General features: G+C 35.5%; 1 protein-coding gene across 3 annotated transcripts in view; it reads right to left on the minus strand.

Annotated features, from left to right (window-relative positions):
* Positions 1-15,153, minus strand: part of WASHC4 (WASH complex subunit 4) — a 43,152-nt gene that overhangs the window by 16,410 nt on the left and 11,589 nt on the right. For all 3 annotated transcript variants that reach the window (XR_010831660.1, XM_048075025.2, XM_048074984.2), the window contains exons 8-22: positions 14,284-14,326; positions 13,645-13,748; positions 12,914-13,034; positions 11,250-11,373; positions 11,022-11,149; positions 10,116-10,276; positions 8,191-8,317; positions 6,807-6,932; positions 6,134-6,241; positions 4,145-4,291; positions 3,929-4,008; positions 2,728-2,833; positions 1,831-1,947; positions 1,057-1,225; positions 763-917 (exon numbers count right to left, since the gene is read on the minus strand). Coding sequence is in view for 2 of the 3 variants with exons in the window: in XM_048075025.2 (XP_047930982.1) it covers positions 763-917; positions 1,057-1,225; positions 1,831-1,947; positions 2,728-2,833; positions 3,929-4,008; positions 4,145-4,291; positions 6,134-6,241; positions 6,807-6,932; positions 8,191-8,317; positions 10,116-10,276; positions 11,022-11,149; positions 11,250-11,373; positions 12,914-13,034; positions 13,645-13,748; positions 14,284-14,326 (1,816 nt within the window). In the remaining variant the exon portion in view is untranslated. The remainder of the gene's footprint in view (positions 1-762; positions 918-1,056; positions 1,226-1,830; positions 1,948-2,727; positions 2,834-3,928; positions 4,009-4,144; positions 4,292-6,133; positions 6,242-6,806; positions 6,933-8,190; positions 8,318-10,115; positions 10,277-11,021; positions 11,150-11,249; positions 11,374-12,913; positions 13,035-13,644; positions 13,749-14,283; positions 14,327-15,153) is intronic.

The raw sequence follows: 15,153 nt of genomic DNA on the forward strand, positions 1-15,153 counted from the left end.
TCCAACTTCGGAAGGAACAGCCAGGAAGGAACGTTAGAAAAAGAGGCTGTATCTCTAAGAGCTTTCACCAGTGTGCTAACCCAAATGACGAAGCTAACATTCTAAAACATCCAAGATACTCGAATGAAAGTCTTCAGAAACATGAGTTGCATTTATTTTACTTCAGAAACATGAGTTGCATTTGTTTTACATCCACCCTATAAACAGTGAATGCCTTTACCATTAACTTGATGAAACTGTAACTTTACTGTGTATGTAACCTTAGTTCAAAGTTTCTCTGAGTCATGCTACTATTAAGCTAAGCAGGGATCTCCTGGAGTCCTTGATAGCCACCTTATGAAACAGTTTCACTTGATCGTCACTAACAAGAACTTGTTGAGAAGCAAGCAATAAAAACAGGGAAGAGACCCGCAAGTCACAGATCTTTCTACACTTAACGATTGTCATATTGTAGATGTATTATTTGTCAAAGTGTTGATATTGGAATTTTAAGAAAGTGTTCTGACTTTGTACATCTGACTTAATTTTAGTAAGTATGATGTTAAAAATAAATGATATCCTTTAGACCAACATGAACTTAACTGGCAGCAGTGTTAAGCATCTCCAAAGACAGATCCTGTTTCAGAAGCCATCCAGAAATTATTTTTCCCCAAACTCTTTTCTGTTCTCAGGGACTTTAATTCCATTGTCTCAGTCCTTTGAATAGCTAGCAAATACGATAGCATAACAGAACAAGTGATTCTCATCCAGTGGATACTGTACCTGTTCCAGAGTCTGACTGGGAAGATGTGCTTCAGTCATACTTAAACCATAGCGCTGAGTTGCTAGGTTTCTCATCTCACTATAGGTAGCCCAGTCATGTAAAGCCACAGTTGTTAAGTTGTAGAAGGTCTTGTCCAAATAGTGAGTTACATAAGCTGTAAACACATAAAAGGATGAACTAAAATAATCATTCCAGTTTAGTTAGGGAAGTGTGCTTTACTATATCATTTTACTTCTTTCCAAAGCATAAGACAGATGAAAGTAATGGGATAAAGAAAGTGCATAAGAACTCACCTTTTATGTCAATGAATCGGTTGAAAAAACGTATTGGGTTGAGAAAGAAGAAGTGAGCTAGATCCTTCATACCAACTCTGAAGGGATTTCTGTCATCCAGTTTTAGGTGCGTATGAACTGACAACCGCAGGTCCTTTTCTATCTCTTTACATAATTTGTCCAGCAAATGCTATTCAGAGAGATTAAAAATAAAATCATATTCAGTGCCTACTTACAGAGCTCTGTTAACAGAACTAACATCTATTTTCAAATATGTTCTCTGACCTTTCTTCTCATCTCAAGAAGAACGATTTAGGGCTACCTACCTAGATAAGACCTCGTTCAGCAACTCTCCACAAAATACGTAATATTTGTTTTTGAACTAGTCAAAAAAAAGAGTTGTTCAAAGGTTAAAACCTAAGACTTGGGAAATCTGAATTCACATTTTTCTCTCTGCCAAACATTACTTATAATTCTAGATAGCGAGTCACAAAAGAGGCCATCTACATTTACAGAGCCTCTGCTACTAAAAGCCATGCATATACACTAAAAGAAGCTGATTTGACAAAATGCACTTCTGTATGCCGTACTATGTTCCTAGCCAACACTGATACCATGGATAACATCCTAAATATTCAAGATAGTAAGTGATAATTTTCTTATTTATTGAAATACTTCACACCACCTCAAGGTTGCTAAGCTATTTTTATACATCATGTCAGGTCTGCTACAGTAGATACTGGCCTAAAACATTCTCCATAGCATTGCCTTTCTCTTCCATTTGAAATAAATTACCTCATTGAGCACTTCCATGATTTCTTTATCATAGCATTCCAGAAGCACCTCATAAGATTCCAAGTGCCTTGCATGCATCATAGCAGGTACACAGTCCCTCAGTGCACTGAACATATACTGGAGAAAAAAAAAAAAAAAAAAAGCTTTTATGCTTAACCAACAGATTGACAGACATACCAACATCTCAAATAGTTTGGGTTCAAAGCTAACAAACAAATTAAAACCACTAGTCTTCCCACTTTCATCAAAATCAGACTTCATTTACTACTAAAGCTTCCTGGCCTTAACATGCTCATCTGAAGTACTTAGCTGCTACTGATCCATTCACTGGAAGGCCATAATTATTAGCCATTTCGGCTTAAATGATCTGTACTCTAATCATAGTGTAATTGACTATGGCGTGCACCATACTGGATCAGATAATTGATTTTATCAGGATTAGTATGATAAAGCATGATTCACTGCTACAGCAAATTTGTTCCCTTACAAATAGGGAACAGGAGATGTGTGGTGGAAGAAGCTACAGAGCAACTATCCCACACAGCATCACTGAAGATGGTGTTATATGCTTTAGAAATAAATTAACCACAACTGCGAACAAAGACTTAAACTGTTCAAGTCTCGCAAAAAGTGTTAATTTCAAATTAAAATGAACGAAGAACAGATGAACAAGGAGGCAGACAGTAAGAGAGATTTTTACAGCAGTCTAACATAAATACTTTCTTTAGACTTGGAACAAAAGTTGTTTTTATATCCTCCAGACTGAGAAGAAATTTCTGCATCAGAAGTAACTCATCTGGGATTTTTTTGAGGCTCTATTTTTCCCCCTAAAATTTGCAGACTAATCTTTTCCCTTTCCTCCTGTGAATCCCTCCCACTACTAACATTATTACTTACATGCAGTCTAGCAGAATCAACTGCATTTTCATACACATCATCTAAATAGATTGGAAAGACTGCTCGATGCCAGTACAAGAAACAACAGTCACATTGTGCTCGAACTCTAGAATACAAGATTACTAATTAGACAAAGAACTGGAAGAAGCCATTCTTCTAACACAGTGATACATATTTCAGTGTGTTTAAAGACAACTGCTCTTCAAGCCTAAGTTTTACATGTTTATATTAACGTTCCAGATGCAACATACTTCAAAGCAAAGTTCTTGAATAAAGGTATTCAGCACTTCAGTTTTTCCATTAGCCTATTTAGAAACAAAGCACCCCTGGTTTAGAAACAAGGTTTAGTCAGCCTTTTAAAAAAATAAACTGTTACTCTACAACAAAATCCTAACTAATTATTTTCTTATTGCATGCAATGAATAGCCTAGAAGTCAAACACATATTCTAAGCTTCTTCTGTAGCCAAAAAAGGAGAAACAGGCCCTTCTTTACAGAACTTGTGTGCAATACTTATCTCAGTAATTTTTCCCACAAGTCATCCACTGGTGATGTTTGTTGTTCTCCATAAAATATGCACGTAACAGATATTCACCTGGCTTTCAGATGCCTAACTTTATGTTACTTGAGTGCCCCCTAAAACTACACTCACAGTGGAAAAAAACATGGTGCCACACGTGAACTAACAGCCTGATCTCCTCTAAGGACTGATAAAACCTTCTAACTAATCATAATGGAAGTGACAAAATGCCAAAAATAGCCATAGCAAATTCATATTTGAGAACTGACTGCTTCAGTTTGCCTTATGGCCAAAGGCCTAGTAGTTTCAAAAGCTACTAGACTCTACACGTACGTGCACTTACACTAACATTTATGAACAACTCTGGTGATCAGTTGATCAGAGCTTGGGTTAAGAGGAGGACTTTAGCTTAACATAAAGCCTAGCCATCTACATGTCTCAGGAAGTGACAGAATTTCAAAGTGGTCAAAGTCAAGTACCTAACTTGACTTGCACTTCCTACCCAAAGATTACCAAGCTTCAGGTTTAGCTCTGGAATTCTTTTTGTCCATCCCTGGTCTACAATACATATAAAAATCACGACCAGCATGCAGCTACTAGATTTTGCAATTTGCACAAAGAAGACCCAGCTCCCCCCATGACACTACACCTTCTCCAATATATATCACGTGCCACTGCTTACCGCTCTGTAAGTTCACTGATCAAGTCTAATTTCTTCAGAACTAACTGAAGGGGAAGGAGTTCTTCATCTTTAAAAGTTTTCTGTTTAGAAGAAAAAGATGACAACCTTATATATATGTATTTTTTTTAATAAGATACTACAGTTGAAGGTCTTTTCCAACCTAAATGTTTCTATGATTCTAAATAAGTGAAGGTCTGGAATAATTGTGGCACTTACCATCTGTGTTCCCACACTCAGTGCAAGGGAAACAATTAGTCGCCTCTGTTTTGTACTCGGCCCATTGAGGGTGTTCTCAGCCAATACCAAAGCAGAAAGGACATCCAGGCGCTGCTCACTGTACTTTTTATCAGAAATGACTCTTTTCTTGATGACAGAAAGACAAAGAAATTCAGAGAAAAGTTATCTAAGCCCAAAAGCTATATCTTACCTATTATTCTCAAAGTTTATAGATCTGTCATAAATTGAGTATTTCTGAAAACAAATTAGATTTAGTGAACAAAGCTAACTGAACCCAGATCAACTTCTTCTGTCAATTCAGTGGTATTATCTATCTACAAGCTTGGAATATGCGCAGTTCAGCATGAACATGGGTCTGGTCATATTACTATAGAAACACTGCGTAAACTGCATGCCAATTTTTGTTCTAAGATGCACTTGAGGTTTAATTCATTTACTTACAAGTAGTAGCTTCCTATTGTTAGTAAAAATAAAAAAAAATACAATTTATGGAAAAGAGCCAGAAGATGTATAAACATGGTAATAACGATACCTTCTGATTTTATACAAGTTCTAGTTTATCAGAGAAACTACATGCCAAAAAATTCACGTTAACAAATGCAGGAAGCCAAGTCTTCTGGCTAAGTTGATCTCTCAGATTTATTCATGAGTAGCAGCATTATTCAGAAGAGGCACAGTTTCATGAAAGTTAAATACTATTCCAACTTTAAGCAAGTGTGCTCAATGTGAAACTCCTACCCCAATGCTAAAGCTATGCAAAGTATATGCCTTAGACCTTTACTCGACTTTGTCATCTGCTAAACACATTTCTAAGTACAGCAGATAAAAAAAGATGAGTACTTATGATCTCTTCTATTTACCAGCATTTGCCCGTTACATATTTTCTGAGAAGGAAAGTAGTCAAAATATCAAGATCTGTTCACAAATCTGTTCCATTTGATAGCCACTCACAAGTATCAGCATATTTCTATGCATTTAAAAATAATTTGTAATGCAATTACATATATAATTTGAAAAGGTTATGAAGTTATCTGTACACATGAACCGTTTCTTTGAAGACATGCAGTTTTTCTTAGCAACTTTGAAGTTTTGAACTTCTTTAGTTGATGTTACTCCTGATACATATCAGCTTTTTGAAGTAAAATTTTATTTTTGGCTTACACCAGAAAATGTAGAACTGCCAGACAAATGGAGATTATAGCCAAATTTCAAACATATCAAACAAGTTTCCCAACTAAAGAAATCTACTGTTTAAACTGTAATCTCTGAATGAACATAATCAAAACAAAAAGAAAGTTTTATAACTGCACCGATATCAATGGCATACCTCCTTTGTAATTTGGCTACTGAAGACAATGAAAGAACAAAATCAGCAATACATCAGAACAGGTATAATACAAACTCATTTTCCTTTTATCCTGAATTCAGAAATACAAGAGCTGATAAGCAAAATGTGTATTAAACTAATCATATTTTTCTGTAAAGAAAATACGTACTTATTATGGTATGTCACAACCATAAGCACTTTCATCTCACTGAGAGAAATAGTGAATTTATGCTCACATTAAAGCCCTGTAAGCCACCATATATTAACTACTGCTATTTTCTCAAGCGAACAAAAAGATTTCAATACATAACATCCTGCTTGCTTGAACTTAAAACAGATTGCTTTTAGAATGTGATTCAGAAAAGAGGTCAGGCTGAAAATCACTAGAAATAAAAATGGAAAAGAACACAAACAGGGATGCAACAAGAGATGCAGCAGTTGAGAGGAAGAGAGGACCCCTACTCGATCGAAAAATAGATAGCCATCGTCTGTGCTGTAACGTTTAAGGCAAACCTATGACTTACCGGAAAGTTTAGATACCTATCAGTTTTGCCAAACCAAGAAAAGTACTTTAATTTGAAATTAAGATTTCAATAAAAAACACTTAGATAATAACAACTATTAGAATTTGAGTTACATACCTTGGCTACAGAAATAGAGTGAAGAGCCTGGTACTGCAGATGCTGAGCAATGTGTGTCACAGAATCTGCCACAACCATACTTCTTCGGTAAAACATGTGTTCTATTGCCTTAAGTCAATGCCAAAACACAATAGTTGATGTAGTTACCAGAACTGTTGCCTCCAGAATTTACATTTATCCCAGCTAACTCATCCACACTGCAAATACAAGACCCTTTACACTTCCAGTATACTGTCAGTTGCCATTAACTGTCACAGAAATTGAGAAAATCAAACCATTCAAGAGTGCAAAGAAGTTTTGTGGGTTTGTTTAGCACTTTCTTTTTTATTATTATAAATAATCCAATTCTGTTCAACGTAATTTTAGAAAGGAATCCCAAAACAGTGTATTTCCTCTTTAGAAAAAGAAGAAACAGAATACACCAACTAAGGAAACTGGTTAGAAGTTACATAAATCAGTTCTGTCTCCCAAACCTTCTGTTCTCTATTCAAAACCAGTCTTGAACAAGAAGCCACACAAAAGCACTTCCTCTTTCAGGTTCTCCACTCCACCATTTCCACAAACATCCCCACCCCACCCTTTTTTTCCCTATTTTTAAAATAAGTTGTGACGTTTGATCAAAGTTCTCTGTGACAACCTACATGAAATCAACAGTTTTCATTCTGTGACCTACCTTCAGAAGTTCCACAAGCCTGCAAAGAGCTTTCACTGAGGTTTTGGTCATAGGCTTTTGCATTGACATGTAGAGATTCATTGTAGTTTTAATGATGGTGCTAAGACTGTATGCATAAAGAAAACCCTAAAAATAAAGTAAGAGGGGAAAAAGAAGCAAATATTTTTACAATATACCAAATATGTCCTCTCTGTTTTCCTTCATACGTACCAGATAACTAACTTTTGCCTCTAATAGAGAATCACTCCATCTAAGCAAGAAGCCTGGGATCTCAAACCTGAATGAGACCTTTTTTTTTTTTTTTTTTATCATGTAGACATTACAAACCTTCCCAGGAGTCAATAAATCACCTGGTCATTAACCTCTCCTAGAGTCATTCAAATTAAACATAGGTCAGTGAATTAATTAATCGCCTGATAGGTCTAACTATCACAAAAACTAAAACTTTCATAGAATAAATACACCAGCAGTATTTACACAGTTCTATACACTTTCTAAATAGAACTGTCCATCCCACAATAAAAAAAACCACATCATTCCTACAACAACCTTTTTCAAAGTTTGCCAAGCTTAAAAATCACTGTTGACCATGTACAGGAAGACAAAAATGATAATCAACTTACTTCAAAGGAAAAGTTGTAACAACAAAAAAAAGACTAGGAAAAGACAAGTGGTCTAGGAAACTCAATTTGCTAAGGGGCAAACTTACGAGTCGATTGCAAATTGTTCCAATATAAAAGAGATACGTCCTAGTACATGTGTGTCTTTAGATATGGAAGATCCAGGATCATGCTTCTATCACATGCCTATTTATATCAGATTTCTATCAGGCAGACAGATGCATAACAAAACTATCAAAAAATAAGACATCTTACATCAAGACTACATGCTGTTAGTAGGCCAAAAAGAAAACCAGCTGCCTCAGTACATAGTAAGATTCTTGCAAAGTACCATCAATAGGCAAAGCACAATGAAACAACACAAAACCTTTTACTGGAGATATGTATTGTGCTAAATAAAGCCAAATTACACACTGTTTCAGTCCAATTTATATACCTCCTGACTGAGTCGAAAGGAAAAATAACACCTTTACCACAGAGAAAATGAAGCCTTCTAGATTTCCTAAGAGAAAATTTCAAAATTTTAAGCACTGAATATTTAGTCAGATTTGTTTTCCCCCACGTGCCTTGTGGAAAACACCTTTTACAGATTTACTCAAAAGAGTATCAACTGGACATTTTTAGTTTTAGAAGATTTCCCAGATTGTAAACTAACACAAAGATAACCACAGAATTTCAGTATTTTGTTTTAATGTTCAACAGCTTGCAAGAAAACATCTTTTTTGGTATTGTTTTCTGTATCAAAACATTAAAAGACTGCACACCTGAATGAAGACATTACAGCGGTTAGAAAGATCTTCAGCAAACTTATCCATGCGTTGCTCCTTTGACAAGATGGATTCCATTTTTGTCATCCATGAGCTCACGAAGACATAGTATGACTGCATATCTCTGGAGAGGGAAACAAAAAAAAAAAAACAAATGTTTTTCACTTCAAATAAAAAGAGTATGAGAATTTTCTCTTTCCAAAGCCTGAGTTCTTCTATGGGAAATATATTACAGGTTCAGTCCTCAGAGTAGTAACTTTCTCCATTCTCAAAAGTATCTGAACATCATATTCACTTATGCTTTAACTCTCAATAGATAAGGATTAGTCTGTCCATTATATCTGTACAAAATCTTGTATAACCCATTCTTTCAAGAGACAAATGGCCCTCTGAGTAGTACATACCATACTACTTTAAATTAACACAGTAAATAAAACTGCTAGAAAATGCTTTCAAACACCAGACAAAATGGAGTCCTCCACAAGTTGCAAATTTTTCCTCCAAGTTTGAATTTGAAATATATAGAACTTGTCATTACATCAATGCCTGACTGGACTGTTCTTGAATAACACACTTCTGCAGAAAATAATCTGTTTTGATTACACCAGTTGTAATATTTAAACTGAGATCACTTTTAAAACTGTTATTTATTCCACACTACAGAACCGTGACACTGCAATACCATATACAGTAGCAGTTACAGCAGAAATGTACTTAAGTCATTGATAAGTGTCAAAAATTACACTTTAATAAGTGCTCATATTTAATGGAACACTTATCAGAGGCAGTGGAAGAACTTGTAAAAGACATGCAGTAGTTATCAGCAGAATTCAAATGAGTAGATAAAAAAAAAAGGATTTATTATAATGCCTTCAAATGACTGTGGATAACCAGGATCTTTTTTTACAACCTTTTCTGAATCTTAAGAGCTGCAAGACAAGATTTGTACCACTGCCCAAAACCAAAAGCAAAGCAGCAGTGTAATTATGCTCCACCCGTGAATTAAAGCCCAGGAAAGAATTCAGTCAGAGCACTTGATTATTCCAGTGGACACAGGATGCAAACCACAAAGTGAAACAGAAACAGGCAGAAGTGAAAATAATCTGTTGGAAGATCATGTAGGCACGGAATTGCCATCCTTTGTTTCACCCTTGCCCCTCCTCTCCAACCCAATTTTGCACACAGGGTTAGAAGTCAACCTGCAAACTTTAAGTGTTTATTTCTGTTCCTCAGACCGTTTTCCACCTTGTATCAGTTTGCAACACAAACAAAAAGGTGGTTGTGTTACGTTCCTACAGAGTGCAGCAAATTGTTCATAGGACTGAATTTAAATTTCCAACTCATATTTACAGATTTTTGAAAGAACTTAGAGCAGGAAATGATCTGCAAATGACACGCAGAGCACAAAAGAGAAACCTTTTCCGATGTAGACAGTTTCATAGACCACTAAATGAGCAATTAAAGACTTGAAGAAAACAAATGTTTGCAAAGGAAGTATCACTGAGGAGAGAAAAATCCCTTTATAAATCAGTCAGTCTACATGGGCCTTATCTCCATAAACACATAGAAACCAGAGCGCGCTAACAGAAAAGAAAGCAACTCAGGTTACTGGCAGTTTAAAAGTATGGAAATAACCCAGAACAACTGAGAAAATACATAACTGGGGAAAAAAAAAATCTAATATTTAGAACTGCTGGGAACTTTGTGATTTCGGTCACATAATACACATTTTTCTGAAAGCTTAAGTTTGACCAATACTTTCTTTTAGCAACATTAAACACACATTACTGCAGTGATATTGACCTTTTTCTCCACACCGCTTAGCAACACTGCAAAGCACATTAGTACCCTGAGTTTATAAATACATGAGTTTCTTCATTATTTGCCAACCAGCACAATGAAGCAATATTTAGGAAGCATACTTGGTAAGTGACTGTGCCTTCTGCTGTAGAAAGTTTTCCCTTTGCATTTTAACTGTATGAATACTTTTCTTGTCCAGAAGTTTGGCAGCAGCTGGTATCTTCTGAATCAGAAAGTTATCAGCAAACCAGATAATATTTGCTGTTAGCGTGATGGCTGGTACCTGGAAGAAAAAGAGGAGAAAAGGGGCAGAATATTAAAAAGTAGCAAAAAACATTAGTGATAACAAAAAAAAAAAATACTATGCCACTATGCACTGTCCGTCCTTTTAGTTATGAAACATGTTTTTATGCCTCTTTTAAACCATAAAAATTCCATTTATTTTTGCATATTTAGTTTCTACACAACATTACTGCTCACATTAAAAAAAAGTTCTTCCCTTAGAAGTCCATAAAGGACACCAGACACAGAGTTACTACCACTGTCAGTGCTTCTTAGTAGTGTTTGAGAACTTCTAAAGGTGGTCAGGGCTTTTTAGTTTTGTGTGGTATTAAGACTTAAAAGTCTTTCAAAAAAAATGTATGCTTCTACCCAACATCAAAACCCAAAGCATTTGATCAGTCTTGCAATACTCAAATCTCAACAAACAACTCTTTGTCCTCATTGCCATATTAACCTTGAGAAGAAACATTTTAATGATAATTTCAAGTTATTTGATCTTTCTGCTTACCAAGTGTAAAACACAAAGTGAGTACACAGGCTTTAGACTATAAAACAAGGGAGAGGGGGAGAGGTAATTATAAAAAGGAACAAAAAATTAAAGTCTGCTCTCTGACCTGTTTTGGTAACTTGCACATTCTTCCTGTTCCCATGACTTAGCCATGCTACACAGCCAAGAAAATCATCTGCTCATTAATGAAGGTTGTTTTTTTTTTTCTCTTAATTAACAAAACGGGTAAAGCACTCACCTTTTTACAGACATCCAGCAATGACTTGTAAAATTTCTTGTCTACAGTCCGAAAAATCTGAAAATGCAGTACAAAGAGGCCACAGATGCCTACATATCTATCTCTCTGATCAATTTCTGAAGGTTCACCTGCAGAGACAGAAAAGAAGTTCTTTTTGAAGTACTCTCAGACCAACAATAAACACTTAGAAACAGTGAACCTGCTAGGAGAAACATCAGCTTGCATTACCAAGTTTGGCTTCAACATTTGCGAAAGTTGTGCGAAGAGTATGAGCAAATTCTTCAGCAAACGCGCTATTCTTCGACACAGACACTCCACCGTTCGTGGAATCAAACTGTTGCTCTATGCAGGCCTGAAGGGAAAAAAAAAAAAGGTATAATACCATAAATTTCAGGCCTCAAGAGAATACCAATTTTGCAAAACAGTAGTGCAAGACTACATTGGTTTATGTCATACAGCACTAGCCTGAAGTTAGAATCTTTACTTAATACAGATTTTTAAATCTGTTTAAGTTTAGTGTACTAAACCAAACAGAAAACATTAAAAACCTCTTATGTCTAACAGTAAAACCAACCAAAGAACACTAAAAATCCACCACCATTCAATTTATTTACTGATTTAGTATTTCTTCCATGAGGCACTTTCAAAGAAACCACATGATGCTAGTGCTAGTGATAAGAAACTAAATGCTAACATATTTAATATGTTACTACAAATACGCAATATACATTAACTAAGAATCATACAGGTAACATGTAGGATGTGGTTCATGGTCTCGTAGGATAAAAACCCCACAACTAGTGGCTGTTTTTCTAACTATACTAGAATAGTCTTTAACGGGATTGTACGTGAGAATTTTTTCACATATTATTGTTTTTGTTAGGAAGGAGAACTGGCAGGACAGGAGGAGAAACATCTTGAATGAATAGCAGACAAATGCTATTGATGTCTCAAATTAAACATATAGTGAAGCTTTTGTACTAATGCAACATTATAGAAAGTTAAAAGGAAAAATTGATAGTTGGATATCAGTATCAGTTTTGAAAGGAAAAACCTGATTATATTTAATGATTTATCTACAATTTCACTTTTGAAGGCTTTTCCAGACCAGAACTTTCTTCCCTATGCCTTTTTTGATGTAACAGCAAGAACTGAGTAACAACCTTGTTCAATTGGCTCTGTTGTGACCAAATCCAGCAACATCCAATTTGAGCATCTCAAATACTAACCCTTTTCTATAAAATGGCTCTTTGTATGAACACATTTAAATTAAATATACTGAAAAAGGAGTCATTCTTCTCCTCCAGCTGTACACTTGCACATTTCAGGGGTATACACTGCTGAAAGTGATTCCTAATGACAAGTACTTGTGTCATAAGCTAGGAATGAGACAAAATATGTAACAAGAAGTCACACAACATATTTCAAAGATTATGAAGAGATTTTAACTTGCAGCTAGAATGAAGTGGACCTATGTAAGCCTGACCCTATTAAAATTTCTGGATAAAAATCAGACTCCCTGAGAATACAGAGTCCTAATGCCAAGTTCTCTGCATTTCTTTTGTTGTGCAAAACAGTAAGCATTAACTGCTACCATTCAAAGCCTAGCACAGTTCTAGCACAAGAGAATAGCAGGGAAGAATCTTACAATTGAACTTTTTTTTTTTTTCAAAAAAATGTACAAATGCAAAAAAGCCAAATTCACACATCACTATCTGAAACAAGCCAGACCAAATCAAACAACAACAACAAATAATCCCACACACACACACACTAAAAAAGAAAATACTCAAACTCAAACAAGCGTGATATCCTATTGAAAGCCATTCTGAGAACAGTCTCACTTTAGCACCAGTTTCCCCTACTACACTGGTGAACATTAATGTTATTACCTGAAATATCATTCCATCAAGTAATTGGCATTCCAGTTTTAACAGCAACTTTTCAAATGGCTTCAGTTTATCTTCTTGAATTCCAAATTTGGAAGGGTTGTGATGGACAGATTTTAGCAGCCTGAAAGGGGTAGGCATAGAACACACAGATGCAAAACAATTAAAACATACTAACAGTTTTATCACATCCTGTGCTATTTTGATAACATCACTGTTCCGTGGAACATGCGCAACAACAACTCCAAAATTGTAACAAATAAAAAGTCTGTGTAAGCCACTTGTATTTGAACAACTACCATCTATTGAGGTTTTCAATGAAAGTTATTTTTCCACTACTTTAACTACCTATATAATTGTTGACTCCAGCTCTTCCTTTAGATAGCGTTCTTACTCAAATCTGTATGCCCATCCCCGTGATCAATAGGGAAATGGAAAATTAGATTTCTTATTGAATACATTTAAACATTTAAACTTTCATTTAACATTAAACTTTCTCAATATACTTACCATGTACAGTTTCAGGAATGGCACACAAAACATTCAGCACTGTAAAAAACTAACTGATGCTGCTAGAAGGACAAAGTGGGAGCTTCCCCCTGCTCCTCACTGAGTTTTCTGGTAAGCACTCAGGGCTAATAAAAATCCACGTTCCTAAACTGACTTTCTTCAAACAAGACACATGCACATGCTTTTATGTCACGAGAGTATTTTTCACACCTTCAGAGACACACCTCTTGTACATGGTCCAGTGATCTTTCAAAGTGGCATGATTGTCAATTATTTCATCTAGAGTGATTAAGACAGTCAGTAATTCTCCCAGATGCTCATACATTGCCTGTTTAAAAAAATAAAAGGTAGAAGAAAAGGCTTGTAGCTATTTTAATGCTCACTGCAGTGATGCATTGCATATACAACATCAGTTCTTTTAAAGCCAGCAAGACATGAGCTAAGCCATCATCTAAGACATCATTTAAGTCAGAGATTTTTTTGGTTGTTTAAAGATTTGGTATTTCCTGTGGTGGGACACAAGGAACGTTAGTATGCGTGTAGGCACCACTTAAAGTTCACTGATCTAATTTAATATTGAAGGTAGGATTTTCAAAATTAGCTAAAAGCACAAGCACGTAGTGCACACAGTAACAAAGCATGTCAGAACTTTTTAGCTACGAAAGCTAGAATTTAACAGACAGAGGTACTAGCCCTTTCCACATAAAGGCCAGAAAAAGCTGATTAACAAAGTAAAGTCTTTAAAGGAGACTCCAGATTGAAAGCTGTACTTGAAATTCACTTTCTTGCTACTTTCCTCAGAATGAAGACAAATATATTAGCATGAAATTAACATAGGCGAAAGGGTACAAAATCATTCCCACCTGAAAATGAACTCCTGACGTCTCTATAATTTTAGGTGCATTCCTGTAAATAAAATAAGTACTTTAACATCTTTTTAATCCTTAGAACAGAACATATTTACTGTTTCTGTGTCAAAGTATGTTCTTTGTTTCTTGGGGTATGTTTTTCTTGATTAACACAGTAATGTCAGAAAGCAAAATTATTCTCAAAATCTGATTAAAGCATATACTATGTGAAATGTGTGCTATATAATCAAAATTGATACTGCGGTTTTGAATGTACAGCATGCAACTGGTTTAAACCACTGATTTCATTCAGTGCATGTCTATCAGCAATTCCCAATTCAGTTACGTAAACAAATAGCCTTGATACAGCCTTGTGCCCCAAAAGTACAAAAAAAATTAAAAAAAATCACATTTAACCAAGCCATAACCAAGCTACATAACCAGCCCTGTTCGCTCAGCACAATACATAAAGTCTACTTTGTGCTGCAGTGTAAGACAAGAACGAAAACAGGTAAAACCGAGAAGAACAATGCTATCCTATGTCAGGGAAAAAAAAATCTAGAGCCCTGCAGTTATATTCAGAGCTAAACCCAACAACTCTGTTCAGGACTGATCTCTCCTCAGAATTCTCAGAGGAACTAAGCCCAACGACCATCACTAAACTCAACATCATGTGTTAAAACCCTGGATGTTTCACGAGGAATCTGTAACATGAATTACAAAATCAAAACAAACAGCAGTATCTTTTATCTAAAGATTATAATTATTGTTGAATATTAAAAAATAAACTAGTGATGTCAGACACCACAGGCTCCTTTCTGCAAAGACACTTGCCTCTCCCTCAGACATACTGAAACATAACTGCACACACAAAGATGTGAGTTC

This window comes from Anser cygnoides, chromosome 1, assembly GCF_040182565.1.
Source record: "Anser cygnoides isolate HZ-2024a breed goose chromosome 1, Taihu_goose_T2T_genome, whole genome shotgun sequence".
Classification (NCBI taxonomy): domain Eukaryota; kingdom Metazoa; phylum Chordata; class Aves; order Anseriformes; family Anatidae; genus Anser; species Anser cygnoides.